At 39.6% G+C, this 14,396-nt stretch overlaps 2 protein-coding genes across 4 annotated transcripts in view; both read right to left on the reverse strand.

Annotated features, from left to right (window-relative positions):
- The window catches only part of eif4e2rs1 (eukaryotic translation initiation factor 4E family member 2 related sequence 1), a 34,760-nt gene extending 27,736 nt beyond the window's left edge, over positions 1 to 7,024 (reverse strand). Inside the window, exons 1-2 of the mRNA XM_051944406.1 lie at positions 6,860 to 7,024; positions 126 to 216 (exon numbers count right to left, since the gene is read on the reverse strand). Of these exons, the coding sequence (XP_051800366.1) occupies positions 126 to 216; positions 6,860 to 6,876 (108 nt within the window). The 5' untranslated portion in view covers positions 6,877 to 7,024. The remainder of the gene's footprint in view (positions 1 to 125; positions 217 to 6,859) is intronic.
- A 3,212-nt stretch (positions 7,025 to 10,236) lies between these two features.
- The window catches only part of LOC110969588 (phosphatidylinositol 4,5-bisphosphate 3-kinase catalytic subunit alpha isoform-like), a 31,064-nt gene continuing 26,904 nt past the window's right edge, over positions 10,237 to 14,396 (reverse strand). For all 3 annotated transcript variants that reach the window (XM_051944371.1, XM_051944369.1, XM_051944370.1), the window contains 5 exons: positions 14,162 to 14,332; positions 13,961 to 14,078; positions 13,680 to 13,831; positions 13,297 to 13,445; positions 10,237 to 13,118 (listed from right to left, as the gene is read on the reverse strand). In XM_051944371.1, the coding sequence (XP_051800331.1) occupies positions 12,994 to 13,118; positions 13,297 to 13,445; positions 13,680 to 13,831; positions 13,961 to 14,078; positions 14,162 to 14,332 (715 nt within the window). In that variant the 3' untranslated portion in view covers positions 10,237 to 12,993. The remainder of the gene's footprint in view (positions 13,119 to 13,296; positions 13,446 to 13,679; positions 13,832 to 13,960; positions 14,079 to 14,161; positions 14,333 to 14,396) is intronic.

A 14,396-nucleotide genomic window follows, 5' to 3' on the forward strand; every position in this document is an offset into this window, starting at 1 on the left:
AACACAACCTGTTATACACACAGTAACACAACCTGTTATACACACAGTAACACACTCTGTCATCATTCTACACAGTAAACTAGTATAAAGTACTAGTACACAGCAGTGCTGCTGAACAGTCTGACCTTGCGTCGGTTGTTGTTGTTGTTGTTGTTGGTGCCGTCGCTGTTGTCATGGTGACAGTCCGCGTCCTCCTGGTCCTCCTCGTCTCTAGGACTAAAACACACCAGAACCCGGTCAGTTTACGGATCAATGAATGAGAGTCACACACTCATCAATCCATCAATCCATCAATCAATCAATCAATCAATCAATAATCAGTCTCTGAAACCAGGTCCTCAGATCTACCAGCTGGTCTTCACTGATTCTTTGTATTTCATCTCATTTTCTGTTTTAACTCAGTTTGTTTATTTAATATTGCTTGTAATTGCATTTCCTTATTAATATCTAATTAATAAAGGTTTGACTATAAAGGTAATTTAATCTGTGAAACATCGACATGTTTCTGCATTAATATTAATAATAATATGTAAAGAAATTATCCTGTTTAACCCAGGCGTAAACTAACCGTGACGTCACCCGTTGGTTTCAATGCCGAGAAAATGAAGCCCGGATTTTGCTACTTCCTGATGGGGAGCAGGAAGATGGCGGAGTGAGCGGCTGGACTTTTGCGGGAGCAGACAATTTTTAACCTGTCTTCTGTCCAAAGACTGTAAATCTTGACATATTTGGTACCAGGAGTTTCACAATTTTATAGACTCTTTCGTGGTGAGTTTTGTTTTAACTCATCTCTTCGTCCTGATCTCTATAAAAGCATTACTGAGAAAATGGCTAATGTTAGCCGAAGCCGAGTGCCCGTTGCTAGGATAACCGATCACAACTACATCAACAGCACCCCAATGGCCGCGAAAGAAGTTGAAGTTGAGCCTATGGAAGAAGGAAAACGTCCTAAACCCCGCCATGATCACACTCCCCTTGCCAGCCCGGATGCCAAAAAGACTAAAACAAAAGGTGACAAAGAAAAGGTAACTGAGGAAATAACTAATGCAACTCTACTTGAAGCTATCCAGTCCCTGGTTGACAGATTTGACAAGCAGGATGAGCGCTTGGCGGCACTCGAAGACAAACTCGAGGCGGTTAACAAATCTGTACACAAAACTCAAGAGGACATCGGGCATCTACAAGAGAGAATTGTGGATTTGCAACAAGAGAACGCGTCACTGAAGAAAATGTGCTTGGAACAAGCACGTTACAAAAGAAGATGGGATCTCAGGATCACTGGCCTCACTGAAAAAGAAAATGAAAACACAAGAGAGGTGGTGCTAGGGATCCTTACACGTGTGGTCCCGATGTCAATAGAGAAACTGCGCGACACAGTGGACACTGTTCATCGGATTGGAAGATTCAGCGCAGCAACCAACAGGATGCCGAGGCCAATCATCATCCATTTTGCAATGCGCACTGTCCGTGATGAGGTGTGGAAGAAATCCAAAGAGGCGAGAGTCTGCAGAGAGATGAACTTTCAGTTCAAGGAGGACTTTTGCAAGGAGGATCGGGAAGCTCGAGCCAAGCTATATCCTAAAGTCAAGGAAGCCAAAAGACTTGGGAAGAAAGCTTTTCTGAAAGAAGGGTATGCCGTTATTGAGGGCCAAATAGTTGAGCCCTAATAATTGTGTTCTCTTGAGCAAAGGATTTACAGGAAACTGGTTCTGAAAGTTTTCTCAATGTTGTCATTTGTTGAAATAGTAAAGCATTACAACTTAGTTTAAAACTGTTCACATAGTTATTTTGGTACCATATATTCTTGGACACAAATATAATGTTCCCGCTTTAGGTAGTGGTTATAATAGTACAATCTATTACAACAATCCAATTTAATCAAATTCTGATCTATCTTTTTCTTTTTTCCTATTTAGCTTTATTTGTTTTCTTTCTTTAATGTCTATTTCCTTATTATCTTTAAATGTTAGAGGTTTACAGAACAGCGTAAAACGCAAAGCTATTTTTCTATATTGTAAAGACCAAAAAGCAAATTGTCTATTTCTCCAAGAAACTCATTCACGTTCAAATGACGAAAAATTTTGGAAAAATCAATGGGGGGATTCTCTATTATTTTCACATGGGACTTCACACTCTGCAGGGGTCATGATCTTATTTAATAAATTTCCAGGCACCATTATTGATCACCAAAAAGATACTGACGGTCACTGGTTAATGGTAGTTGTAGAAGTAGAGAATGACAAACGATTTATTCTACTTTGTGTTTATGGATACAATGTTTTTACAACAAATAGAAATATGTATGCCACACTTTGTAACTCTGTAACAGAATGGAAAAACACCTTTAGAGCAGATAGTGTGATTATTGGCGGTGATTTTAATATAGCTCCAAATTCATGGTTGGATCGAATACCTCATCGTTATGCACAACCTACCTACTGTGACTCTATAAATGATCTATGTTCTAACCTAGACTTATGTGACTATTGGAGACTTATTAACCCTGGTAAAACACAATTTACATGGCTTAATTCAGCAGGCAATGGTCAATGTTCACGATTAGATTATTGGCTAATATCAAGAAATTTATGTAATAAGGTGACTGACTGCAATATTTCAGCATCCCCGCTTACAGACCATTGTATGGTAAACTTAAATTTGGTTCTATCTAAACCTCGTCATATATCTCAAAACACATGGAAGTTTAACAACACTTTGTTGAAGAATGAAGCCTTTTGTGACCAAATAAAATCAACCATTATGGAAATTGAACAATTGGACACAACCAATATATGCAAATGGGAATGGCTTAAGTTTCAGGCCAAACAAATTGCCATTGACACTGGGAAGAAAATTAATGCATCTAGAAAGCAAAAACAAAAGGAAATTATTAATAAAATCAACCTGTTATTACAAGATGACCAAAGAGCAGAAAATGAAGCACAACTTCGGCTATTACAATCTCAGCTAGATGACATATACTCACTGAAAGCCAATGGGGCATATATACGGTCAAGAGCTAACTGGATTGAACAAGGGGAAAAAAGCTCATCCTATTTCTTCAGCCTTGAAAAACACAGACAATCAAAAAAGAAGATTACAAAACTTAAAGTTAATGGTGTTGAAATAGATGATGATACTCTTATCTCAAAAGAAATATGGACGTTTTACAATCACTTATATCAGTCTGATTTTAAAAAGAATGAGTGTGAAAATATGTTTAGAGTAATTGAAGGTGATATTATAAAAGTAAGTGCTGATGATAATGATTTTCTTAACAAAGAAATAACCTTAAGTGAAATGGAGATAGCATTAAAACAAATGAAAAATGGAAAAGCACCAGGAATAGATGGCCTAACTGTTGAATTTTTCAAACATTTTTGGGAAAATATTAAATATCTTTTATATAAAGCATTTATGGAATGCATAAGTCAAGGTCAATTGTCCTCTACAATGAAAACTGGGCTAATTACTTTAATACCTAAACCAGACAAAAACCTGCATGTTTTAGACAACTGGAGGCCCATAACATTACTATGCATTGACTATAAGATACTTGCATTGACATTTGCAAACAGACTTAAAACAATTTTAAATAAAATTATTGGAGAATATCAATCGGCCTTCATTAAAGGGAGACATATCCATAACCACATAAGGTTGGTTGCAGATATGATAGATTACCAATCTTATATCCCGACTGAAAGCTTTATACTATTCTTAGATTTTTTTAAAGCATTTGACACGGTAGAACATGAATTTATTTTTTATACTCTAAAAAGAATAGGATTTGGAGAGAAATTTTGTAAAATTATAGAGCTATTTTACACAAATATAAACAGCTACATCTCTTTAAACCCTGGATTAACTCCACAAATCACAATAACTCGTGGTATAAGGCAAGGATGTTGTATTAGCCCTAGTTTATTCATTTTATGTACACAAATGCTGGCCTATTTAATCTTAAATCACTCTCCAATTGAAGGTATTAACTTTTTGGGTCATGAATTTAAAATCAGTCAATTCGCAGATGATACTGCAATCTTCCTAAAGGACAAAACTATGATCGAGAAAGCTATAGAAGTAATTTCAATATTTTCAAAAGCATCTGGATTATCTCTAAATTTGAAAAAGTGTGAATTGCTTCCCCTCTTTACATGTGCTGAGTCTAATCTTGAATCCATTCCTGTTAAAACAGAAGTTAAATACTTGGGTATAACACTAACAAAAGACAAAATTAAAAGACAGCAATGCAATATTGAAGCCAAAATTGATAAAATGGGGAAATCTTTGAATTACTGGCTATCACGAGATCTTTCAATATTAGGAAGAATTTTGCTCTCAAAAACAGAAGGTTTGTCTAAATTGATATATCCTTGCCAAGCTCTTTATATATCTCCCAAAATGATTAAAATGGTCAATACTAGTTTATTCAATTTTATTTGGAGAAACAAAACACACTATCTTAAAAAAACTCAGTTAATGAAAGACTATACCAATGGTGGATTGAAGGCAATAGAATTTGAAAGTTTTCTAGGAGTACTTAAGCTAAACTGGCTTAAAGCTTTTCTTGATAATTCTGATTCAATGTGGTTTCACATACCTAAATCTTTATTTCTCAAAGTAGGAGGGATTGAATTTTTGATGAAATGTGACTTTGACATTACAAAACTACCACTCAAACTTTCTGACTTTCACAAACAAATTTTATCTTACTGGAAAATGATATTTACTCACAATTTCTCTCCACACAGATCCACCTTGTGGAATAACAGGACCATTACACGTAATAGGAAAACACTTTTTATCCAGGAATGGTTTGAGAAAAATATTCTATTTGTAACTGATTTAATGGATGATTCTGGTAATTTTCTGCAAAGCGATATATTTATGAGGAAATTTGACTTAACATGTTCTCCTGCGTTATCCCTCTGCATATGTCAATCAGTTCCAATCCCTCTTAAAAATATGATACAAAACACCATAAAAACAAATAGTGTAACCATCAGTTTACCAGAGCCGAAGATTAATGACGTGCCTCTAAATGATAAAAAATGTAATAAATTAGTGATGGGCAATTTATTGAAATCTAAATTATTTCATGAATTTACAATTCAATCTTCTATTAATGTCATTGAAAGTGAAACGAAAGTCGAAGGCAAATATTTCAAGTTTATCAAATGGCCAGTCTTGCCAAAAATAAAAGAGATGCAGTTCAAAATATTGAATAATTTTTACCCCTCAGCAGAAACTCTGAGGAGGAGATTTAAGTTTGAAGTAGAGTCTTGTGAATTTTGCAAAGAAAGTCCTGAAACATCTGAACATTTATTCTTTTCTTGCAATGTCACTTTTAAGTTTTGGCAAGACATTTCAGACTGGTTGCCGCTAGATACTTTGGACTCTTTCTCAAATATTCAAGTCTTAATATATATGGATGGTCCCAATAATATAGTTACCCAGGCACTAAATATAATTTTTCTTATGGGTAAATACCATATTCACAAATGTAAATGGAAAAACTGTAAACCTTCTGTGTCTTGTTTTAAGAATGAAATGAAAAGTTATTTAACCTCTTTAAATGTTATTTGTCAGAGTAACCATCGCTGGACTCCTGTGTTTGACACGCTAAATGAAATGTTAAACCTTAATTAACATATTTTATGGAATTTATATTCTACCATTGATGTGCTCAGCTTTTGCATTTATTCTGTTTTTATGACATTTCCTAAACTCTGTAAACCTCTGAAATGGATTTTTTTTTTTTTTTTTTTTTTTTTTTTTTTAATATATGTATTTTATTTACTCCTGGAATAATCACCTCTGTCATTTTGAAATGAAATGTGTGTTTTAGAAGTGTCATCAGCTCTGTAAAAGTTCTGTAAATTGATGCTTTATGTTAATAATAATAAAAAAAAAAATAAAAAAAAAAAAAAAAATTTTGCTACTTCCTGGTCGCCGTTTTGGATTTTTTGGAGCCAGTGATGTAAAAAGCCTCATCAAACAGGCTGGACCGGAGAGCAACTTGGGGCAGGATTGGCTGAGGACTCTCTTATCCCGCCCACATTTTACCGCAGAGGCTTCTGTTGCTGTCTATCAAGTATAGCCACGCCCCCTGGCTCCGCCAACTTTAACGATTTATTTAAAATTCAGTATTGATTTATTTTAAGATCGGCCACCTGATCTCTCATTTTGACCATGAAAACTAACGGGAAAAAAATCCTGAGCAGTAGAAAATCAGTCTATCTAATTTTATTTTCTCCAAAAATGAATTGGGGTCTATGGAGAAAAAGCTTTTTGGAGCCAACCCTAGAGGACGGCGTGATATTGCAAGTTTTTGACACTTCCGGGTTGGCTTCAATTCTGGAGCCAGATGCTACGTCCACTATATATACAGTCTATGGTTTAACCCAGGTTTGATGTTACTATTATCATTATTAATAATAATATAAAACAACTCCTCCTGTTTAACCGGAGTTTTACATCATCATTATTATTATTATTAATTATTATCATTAATGATATGTAAATAAATCCTCATATTTGAACTAGGTTCATTATTACTATTGATATTATTATTGTTGTTGTTACTGAGCAGCAGCTTTAATTCACACAAACAGAAATAACCCTCATCTAAACGTCTAGTTTCTCTGAAACAGCAGGTTAAAACTCTGTCGATGAGAAGTAACGCAGTGTTTTCCAGGTAATCAGATTACTGCGGGTCAGAGCCCTGTTAACCAGTAACTTTATCAATAAAGTTTAAATGAATAAAAGTGGAGGCTAGCTGCTCGCCGTTAGCTGTCAGCGCCCCGGTGTGTTCCGGTGGATTTCCGGTTATTTCCCGCTTCACCGGGAGTCTCACCGCTCCAGTTGGTTCATGTCTCCTCCGTCACACCGGCTCCTCCGGATTTCTGCTGTTCTTCTCCGTATTTCGGGTTTTCTGGCTCCGTTTTATTCCTTCTGATTCCACTCCGAGGCTCACCACGGCGGCTAACGGCTAACGGCACTGCGCATGTGCGGGAGCAGCGGACGGGAGGTGAGAAGGGACAAAGCATTTCTTTGTTCGCATACGGCAAATATAGGGTCAGTAGTACATAGTGTACATGAGTACTGCACAGTAAATATACATTCTGTAGTACTCAGTATATATTAATACTACACAGTACATATATGCAATCAGTAGTAGTCAGTATACACGAATACTACACAGTATGTATACAATGAAAGTGTGTTTTCAGTATTTATCTGCCTCATTAACAGCCAATAAAATCAGTATTTTTCCTCTGAGGTTCTGCTGTTAACATTATAATGTCGCTGATTAACATAACTGATAACTAATAGAGCAAATATGTAATATATTATACATAAAAAGAAAACAAACAGTAAATTCTAACATCTTTTGTTATTGTAACAGAGCAAATGTAAATAAAAACAATAATGTGAGTATGTTATTCTGTTATAATACATTATATTATTGTAAGTATTTTATGTTATTGTAAACAGTTATATTATTTATTACATTTTGTTCTAAATATAACAGAAGCTGTTTAATGTTCTGTTATACTCTGCTGGTTCTATTATGGTGTTTAACCCTCCTGTTGTCTTCATTTACAGGCACCAAAAAATATTGTTTCCTTCGTCGATAAAAATCCAAAAAATCAGCAAAAAAAATTCCCCAAATTTCTGAAAATTTGCAAAACCTTCACGAAGAAAATTCCAATAATTCCTTAAAAGTTTCCCTTAAAAATGTTTATTTTAAAAAATTCTTCAAATTTGGCAAGAAAATTCTTGTAAATATTTTCAATAAATGAGTAAAAATCTTCCAAAAAATCATAAAATATATGAAGTGATTACACATATGTCAGTAAAACTCCTGATATTTTCTTTAAGAACATTCACATAAAAATTAACCAAAATCCAGGGATTTTTATGTGAATGTTTTGAAAGAAACATCTTTAATATTTCTTTTTTTTTTCACCTAAAAATGTTTTTAAAAAAATCCCAAAAATGTTGAAAATGTGGACATCAGAAGTTTCTCTGTGAAAATATGTATTTTCTCCACATTTTCAAACTTTAAGAAGGGTCAATTCTGACCTGCAGGACGACACGAAGGATAAGGTGATTAATAGGAATCATTTTAAACACTGGAACACTTCCTGTTACTGTCGGCTTTCATCCACCAGATGGGGCCACACTGCCGCTGTCTGACCGTGTACCTGCAGGTTACAGTGTTCCACCTGTCCTGGACTCATCGGCTGAATCCCAAACCGCCCCCTACACACTATCCCTACACACTACCCCTCCGTTTGCGCGTTCCCGTGGAGGGTCCTCCATATTAAGGGCCGTCCCAAACCGAGTAGTGCGGAGGGAGAGTGGACTGTTCAGCCCTTAAATAGCGAGTCTGCATCCATGCTCACTCTGGACAACTTTTTCGGGAAGTACAATGTTGAAATGGAGGAGGAAACAACATATTGATGTAAGTTCCACATGCGTCCATTATTTCTCCCACGCCCAGGGCTGGCTCTCCCTATACGCGAATTAAGCGACTGCTTAGGGTACCGCCGCCACTTGGGGGCCCCCGAATTGACTGTGTCTGATGGGCTGACCCACAGACTGCCATCTAACATTACTTGCTTCGGACTGACCTGGCAACCACCCAACACACGTTGTAAGTTCAGTGTCGCTGATTGGGTGGCAGCTGCAGCCCCAGACATGTGTCAAAATATTTGGTTGGTTGATCAAAAACTGGCATCAAGGAGGATGTTTAGAAGAAGAACAGAAAAAAAACAAGAGGAAGCTAGTTTATCCTTCAGGTGTGGAAAAAAGGAAAAAGAAGAAGGAGGACGAACAAAAGAGAGATACGCAAGGTAATTTTTGAAAACATCAGTTGATTGTTTTGTGGATACTATGATCGTGAGTCTCATTTTTAAATGCACTTGTTGTCCTTGATATATTCAGCTCAGCTGACGGTAACCAAATCGTTGTTGCTAATGCTAGCGCTGTTTAGCTAGCTGCGCGGTCAATTTCTAGGTACAGACAGCTTCTATATTGATGTGTTTTCTTATATTATAGATTAAGATTAAGCTCGGTTCCTGCAGCTTTCACATTGTTTGTAGGATGAAGTAGAACAATATACTCACCCAGAAGGCTTTCCTGATCCAAACAGTGCTTCAGGAGACCATGATGAAATATTGGGGAAACTAATGAGTTTTTGGACGATTAATGCAGTTTTAGAAGTGGTGCTATACATGCCATCCGAGCTCCTCGACCTTATAGCGACCTGCCAGGGGAGATAAGGCGTACAGAGTCTGCTGCTTCTTTTAAGTCACTTTTAAAAACATACTTTTACAGAACTGCTTTGATGTGATTTTTTTAGTCTTCTATTTTATCTTCCTAATATATATATATATATATATATATATATTTATAAGGATTTCAATAGTAACAAAGTTGCAGTAGAAATGTGGCAAATCTGTAAGCTTTACTTTGTCTACGCAGCAAAATTACTGTGTCCCAGCAAATTAAAATCAAATACAAACAAAATGTGTAAGGTTTTCCATACAGTTGCTGGTTTGCGATGGCAATACTCTACTAACCACCGCAAGGCAGGGCCACAAAGTGATTCTGCTTCGGGCCCCCTGATGTCCAGAGCCGGCTCTGCCCACGCCTTTTTCACACTGACAGAACATCACAAAAACAGTGGTGAAAAAAGATAAATCAAAAGAAACAAATCTTCTTCTCTGCTGACGTTTGATTTAATTGTGCACCCCCTGACACCTTAAAATTTGAACACAACTGACAGAATTCATTTATTCATTCATTTGTTGGATTTGAAATGCCAGATAATAGGATTGGAAAACATGTGGGATGACTTCAAATTATTTGAAGCAGAATGTAGCCCCTACATCATTGCCTGCAACCTGTGCCACAGCGCTACAGCCATGACAGTAGGCGTCTTTGTGTTACCATGGCGATGACGTCTTCCGTTTTCCGGTGAGGCGACAGGGCGTCCCATTCCTGACCATCGTATTTATACCCTCCCCCTTCAATAATAGGTGCCCTCCACAGCTGTGAGTGTGACTTCTTTTGGAGTGACACTCGGCAGTGTAGGGGGAGTGTGTAGGGGGCGGTTTGGGATTCAGCCATCTTTAACACCTTCTGTGTCTCATCCAGGGTTAGGGTTCCTCCCCAGCAGGCGGCGCTGTCCTGAAGAACCTTCAAGCAGACCAAACACAGAGCAGCTGTCCAGCCTTTATTTCCATGACAACACTCACAGACCAACAGGTGCTGCTACACCTGCAGCGTGACTCCGCCCCCACAGCGGGAGGATTGGTTCAAACAATCAATAGTTATCAGAAATCAATAGTCAACATGAAGAAAGTGATCAGACTGTAAATACACAGATCAATCATCAATAGTTATCAGAAATCAATAGTCAACATGAAGAAAGTGATCAAGCTGTAAATACACTGATCAATCATCAATAGTTATCAGGCTGTAAAAACACCGATTGATCATCAATACTTGCCAGAAATCAATAATGATCAGTAATCAATAGTGATCAGGCTGTAAAGACACCGATCAATCATCAATACATCAGTTCAGCAAACAATCAATAACACCGATCACAGCGAAACACAGTCACTATGGCAACCAGCATGGTCATAATGTCATGAACCATTGAATGATCAGCATGCAGCAGGGGGCGGGTCTGTGCCGCCCGACCGGTAGTCATGGTTACTGACAGGTGTGGGCGGGGCTTAGCCTGACTACCTGAGCAGGAACAAACACACCTTCACATTAAAACTGGGCGTCATCACCCTGTCAGTGTCTAGCCCTGCCCATTGAGAATAGCAGCCAATGAGGCAGGAGGGGCGGGGCTTCTACTGATGCTACACTATGCTAACTAACGCTACCCAGAATTCCTTGTTCCAGTGCAGCAGCTGAGCTCAGTATTAACTATGGAGCCGCAGCCCAGCTAATAGGCTAATGGTGCTAACTAACTTAGCATAGTGACTGAGCAAACAGGCTAATAGTGGTAACTAGCTTAGCGTTGTGCATTAGACACAGTGACTGAGCTAACAGGCTAACAGTGCTAACTAGCTTAGCATAGTGTATTAGACACAGTGTCTGAGCTAACATGCTAACGGTGCTGACTAGCTTAGCATAATGTCTTAGACACAGTGACTGAGCTAACAGGCTAACGGTGCCTACTAGCTTAGCATAGTGCATTAGACACATTGGCTCAGCTACCAGACTAACACTGCCAATTAGCTTAGCATTAGACACAGTGACTGCGCTACCAGGCTAACAGTGCTGACTAGCTTAGCATAGTGCATTGGACACATTGGCTCAGCGACCAGACTAACACTGCTAATTAGCTGAGCATTAGACACAGTGACGGAGCTAACAGACTAACAGTGCTAATTAGCTTAGCATTGGACCCAGTGACTGAGCGAGCAGCTGATTGGTTCAGATTGTCTTTGATCCCTGATACACCTGATGATATGTCAGTTCAGAGGAAATCAGCTCTCCCTGAAACACTCAAAAATACTCCAAAAATACTCAGAAATACTCCAAAAACACTCAGAAATACTTCAGAACTAGCCTGGAGCTGACTGGATAGCAGCTGTGGACGGCGTCTGTTAGTGTCAGAAACACTTTAAATGTTCAGAAACACTTTAAATATTCAGAAAGACTTTAAATATTCAGAAACACTGAGGGACGAATGAAAGGTGCAAATATTTGAAGAATCATTTCACAGGAAGAACTTTTACTGTAACAGTTTAAAATATGGTTTAAAAACCTGCTGAAAAGTCTCTGTTAGCAGATCATAAACACGTAAATGTTGAGAATTATTTGTTCACATTAGAAAGCTGATTGGTCGCTGATGACTCCGCCCACAGCCCTGCCCTCCCATTGGTCAGAGCTCCTGATTGTCAAAAGGTACTGATCAGTGATTGGAGGTTTTATTGCTCTCACAGTGACCCAGTGTTCATGTTGCTGGTTTCAATAAAGCTTATAAAGTTTGGCAGAGCTAACATGCTAACTGGAAGACGTTCACCACCACCCTGAGATTCACGTTACTATGACAACCGTCCCACCGACACGACGACGTGAGGCTGAAACCCGTGACATCAGACAACATCATCGTCTTCATCGTCTTCGTCGTCCTCAGTTAGTGCAGTAAACGGACACACGTGTGCTACAGGTGTGTGTTCCATGATAAATACGTGTGCTATGTACAGAAGAGAGATGTGATTTATACACACACACACACACACACACACACACACACACACACACACACACACAATACCAGCTGACTGGATCCCCCACAGTAATCAGATTACTTTAAGCAGAACAGCAGAGAAAACAAACACTTCTGGTTCAGATGGAGTCCAGATGTTGGCAAGAACCTGACCAGGACCACAGTGGAGAGCAGTTTGTGTCTTTTTGTGGTTGTCTTGTGTCTTTTTGTGGTTGTTTTTTGTCTTTTTGTGGTTGTTTTGTGTCTCTTTGTGGTTGTCTTGTGTCTTTTTGTGGTTGTTTTTTGTCTTTTTGTGGTTGTTTTGTGTCTCTTTGTGGTTGTTTTGTGTCTCTTTGTGGTCGTCTTGTGTCTCTGTGGTCGTCTTGTGTCTCATTGTGGTCGTCTTGTGTCTTTTTGTGGTTGTTTTGTGTCTTTTTGTGGTCGTTTTGTGTCTCTTTATGGTTGTTTTGTGTCTGTGGTAGTTTCGTGTCTCTTTGTGGTTCTTCTTTTGTCTCCACTGACCAGGACTACCACAGTGGATCATAGTCCTGACAGTGAAGCATGGAGGTGGCGGTATGATGATCTGGGGCTGCATGAGGTCAGGAGGTGTTGAAGACATTTCTAGATGAAGAGGAGGAATAGTCCAGCAGGAGAAGATCACACACTGGTAGAAGATCACTGAGTATGACTGCAGTGATCTGATTACTGTGCCAGTCCAGAGTTGTTCTCCGTGGATCTGGAGGATGTCAGTGCTCGTTGGGCATGTGTCTGATGGTGTGGAAGATCCAGTCCATCTTGGTGCTCCAGCCTCCATGGTGAGCATCGTTCATCTGCTTGGTGAAGTACTCCAGCGCCTCCTGCTGGCTCTTCTCTGAGAGACAGACAGACAGACAGACAGACAGACAGGTGGTCAGACAGAAAGACAGACAGGTACAGTCAAAGATGTGTTCAGGTGTTTGTCACCATTTGGTTGAGTTTCCATTAATATCTTTCTTTTTGAAGTAAAGTCTGTCTACTTGACCACCTGTCTACCTGTGTGTCTGTCTCACCCAGGGCGAGGGTCTTCCTCAGGTACGCAATGTCATCAAAGCTCTGCAGTTCTGGCATCCCACATCCCAACAGGAGGGAGAACAGGTTGATGAAGAGGCTGGCATGCTGCCGGATGGCCAGGTAGGCCTTATAGCACATCTCCTGGAACCTGCACAGGTGAGACAGACAGGTGGTCAGACAAGTAGGCCTTATAGCACATCTCCTGGAACCTGCACAGGTAAGATAGACAGGTGGTCAGACAGGTAGGCCTTATAGCACATCTCCTGGAACCTGCACAGGTGAGACAGACAGGTGGTCAGACAAGTAGGCCTTATAGCACATCTCCTGGAACCTGCACAGGTAAGATAGACAGGTGAGACAGACAGGTGGACTGAGGGGACACCTTTCAAACTCCTTGGTCTTGGTGGACTCCTGGACTCCTTTGCTGATGACGATGAGGAAGTCCTGCGTGAGGACGAAGGGGACACGTTCCCTCTTATAGCCAAACTTCTTCTTCTTGTGATCCAGGAAGTGACCAAAGTCGATGTGGAACAGCTGAAGAAGAGAAGAGGTGGGGTCAGAGGAGCAGCCATTGGTCAGGGGGAGGAGTCAGGGGAGGAGCCATTTATCAGAGGAGGAGTCAGGGGAGGAGCCATTGATCAGGGGAAGGAGTCATCAGCTCACCTGTCCGTTTTCCTTCACCATGATGTTGGAGTTGTGACGGTCACCAATTCCCAGGATGAAGGTGGCGACACAGTAACCTGCACAAGACCTGGTGAACAGGTCTATGGCCCGGTCATACCTGAGAGACAGACAGGTGGTCAGACAGATGGTGAGACAGTCAGACAGAAAGACAGACAGGTGGTCAGAGAGACGGGTACTAACGCTTCCCCGCGGTTCTTGTCTTTGATCCAGTGGTGCAGAGTGTTAGAGTTGAACTGCAGCGCCCCCTTCAGGCCTCCTTTACACTGAATCTGCATAATAGTGAAGCTGTTCTTCACCACCTCGATCAGACCCACACAGTCTCCTATGGACAGACAGCCGTACGGCAGCATGCTGCACACATACACACACACACACGCACACACTCTGTTAGCCACGGGAGTCATGATGTCAGAGG

This window comes from Acanthochromis polyacanthus, chromosome 24, assembly GCF_021347895.1.
Source record: "Acanthochromis polyacanthus isolate Apoly-LR-REF ecotype Palm Island chromosome 24, KAUST_Apoly_ChrSc, whole genome shotgun sequence".
NCBI classification, from domain to species: domain Eukaryota; kingdom Metazoa; phylum Chordata; class Actinopteri; family Pomacentridae; genus Acanthochromis; species Acanthochromis polyacanthus.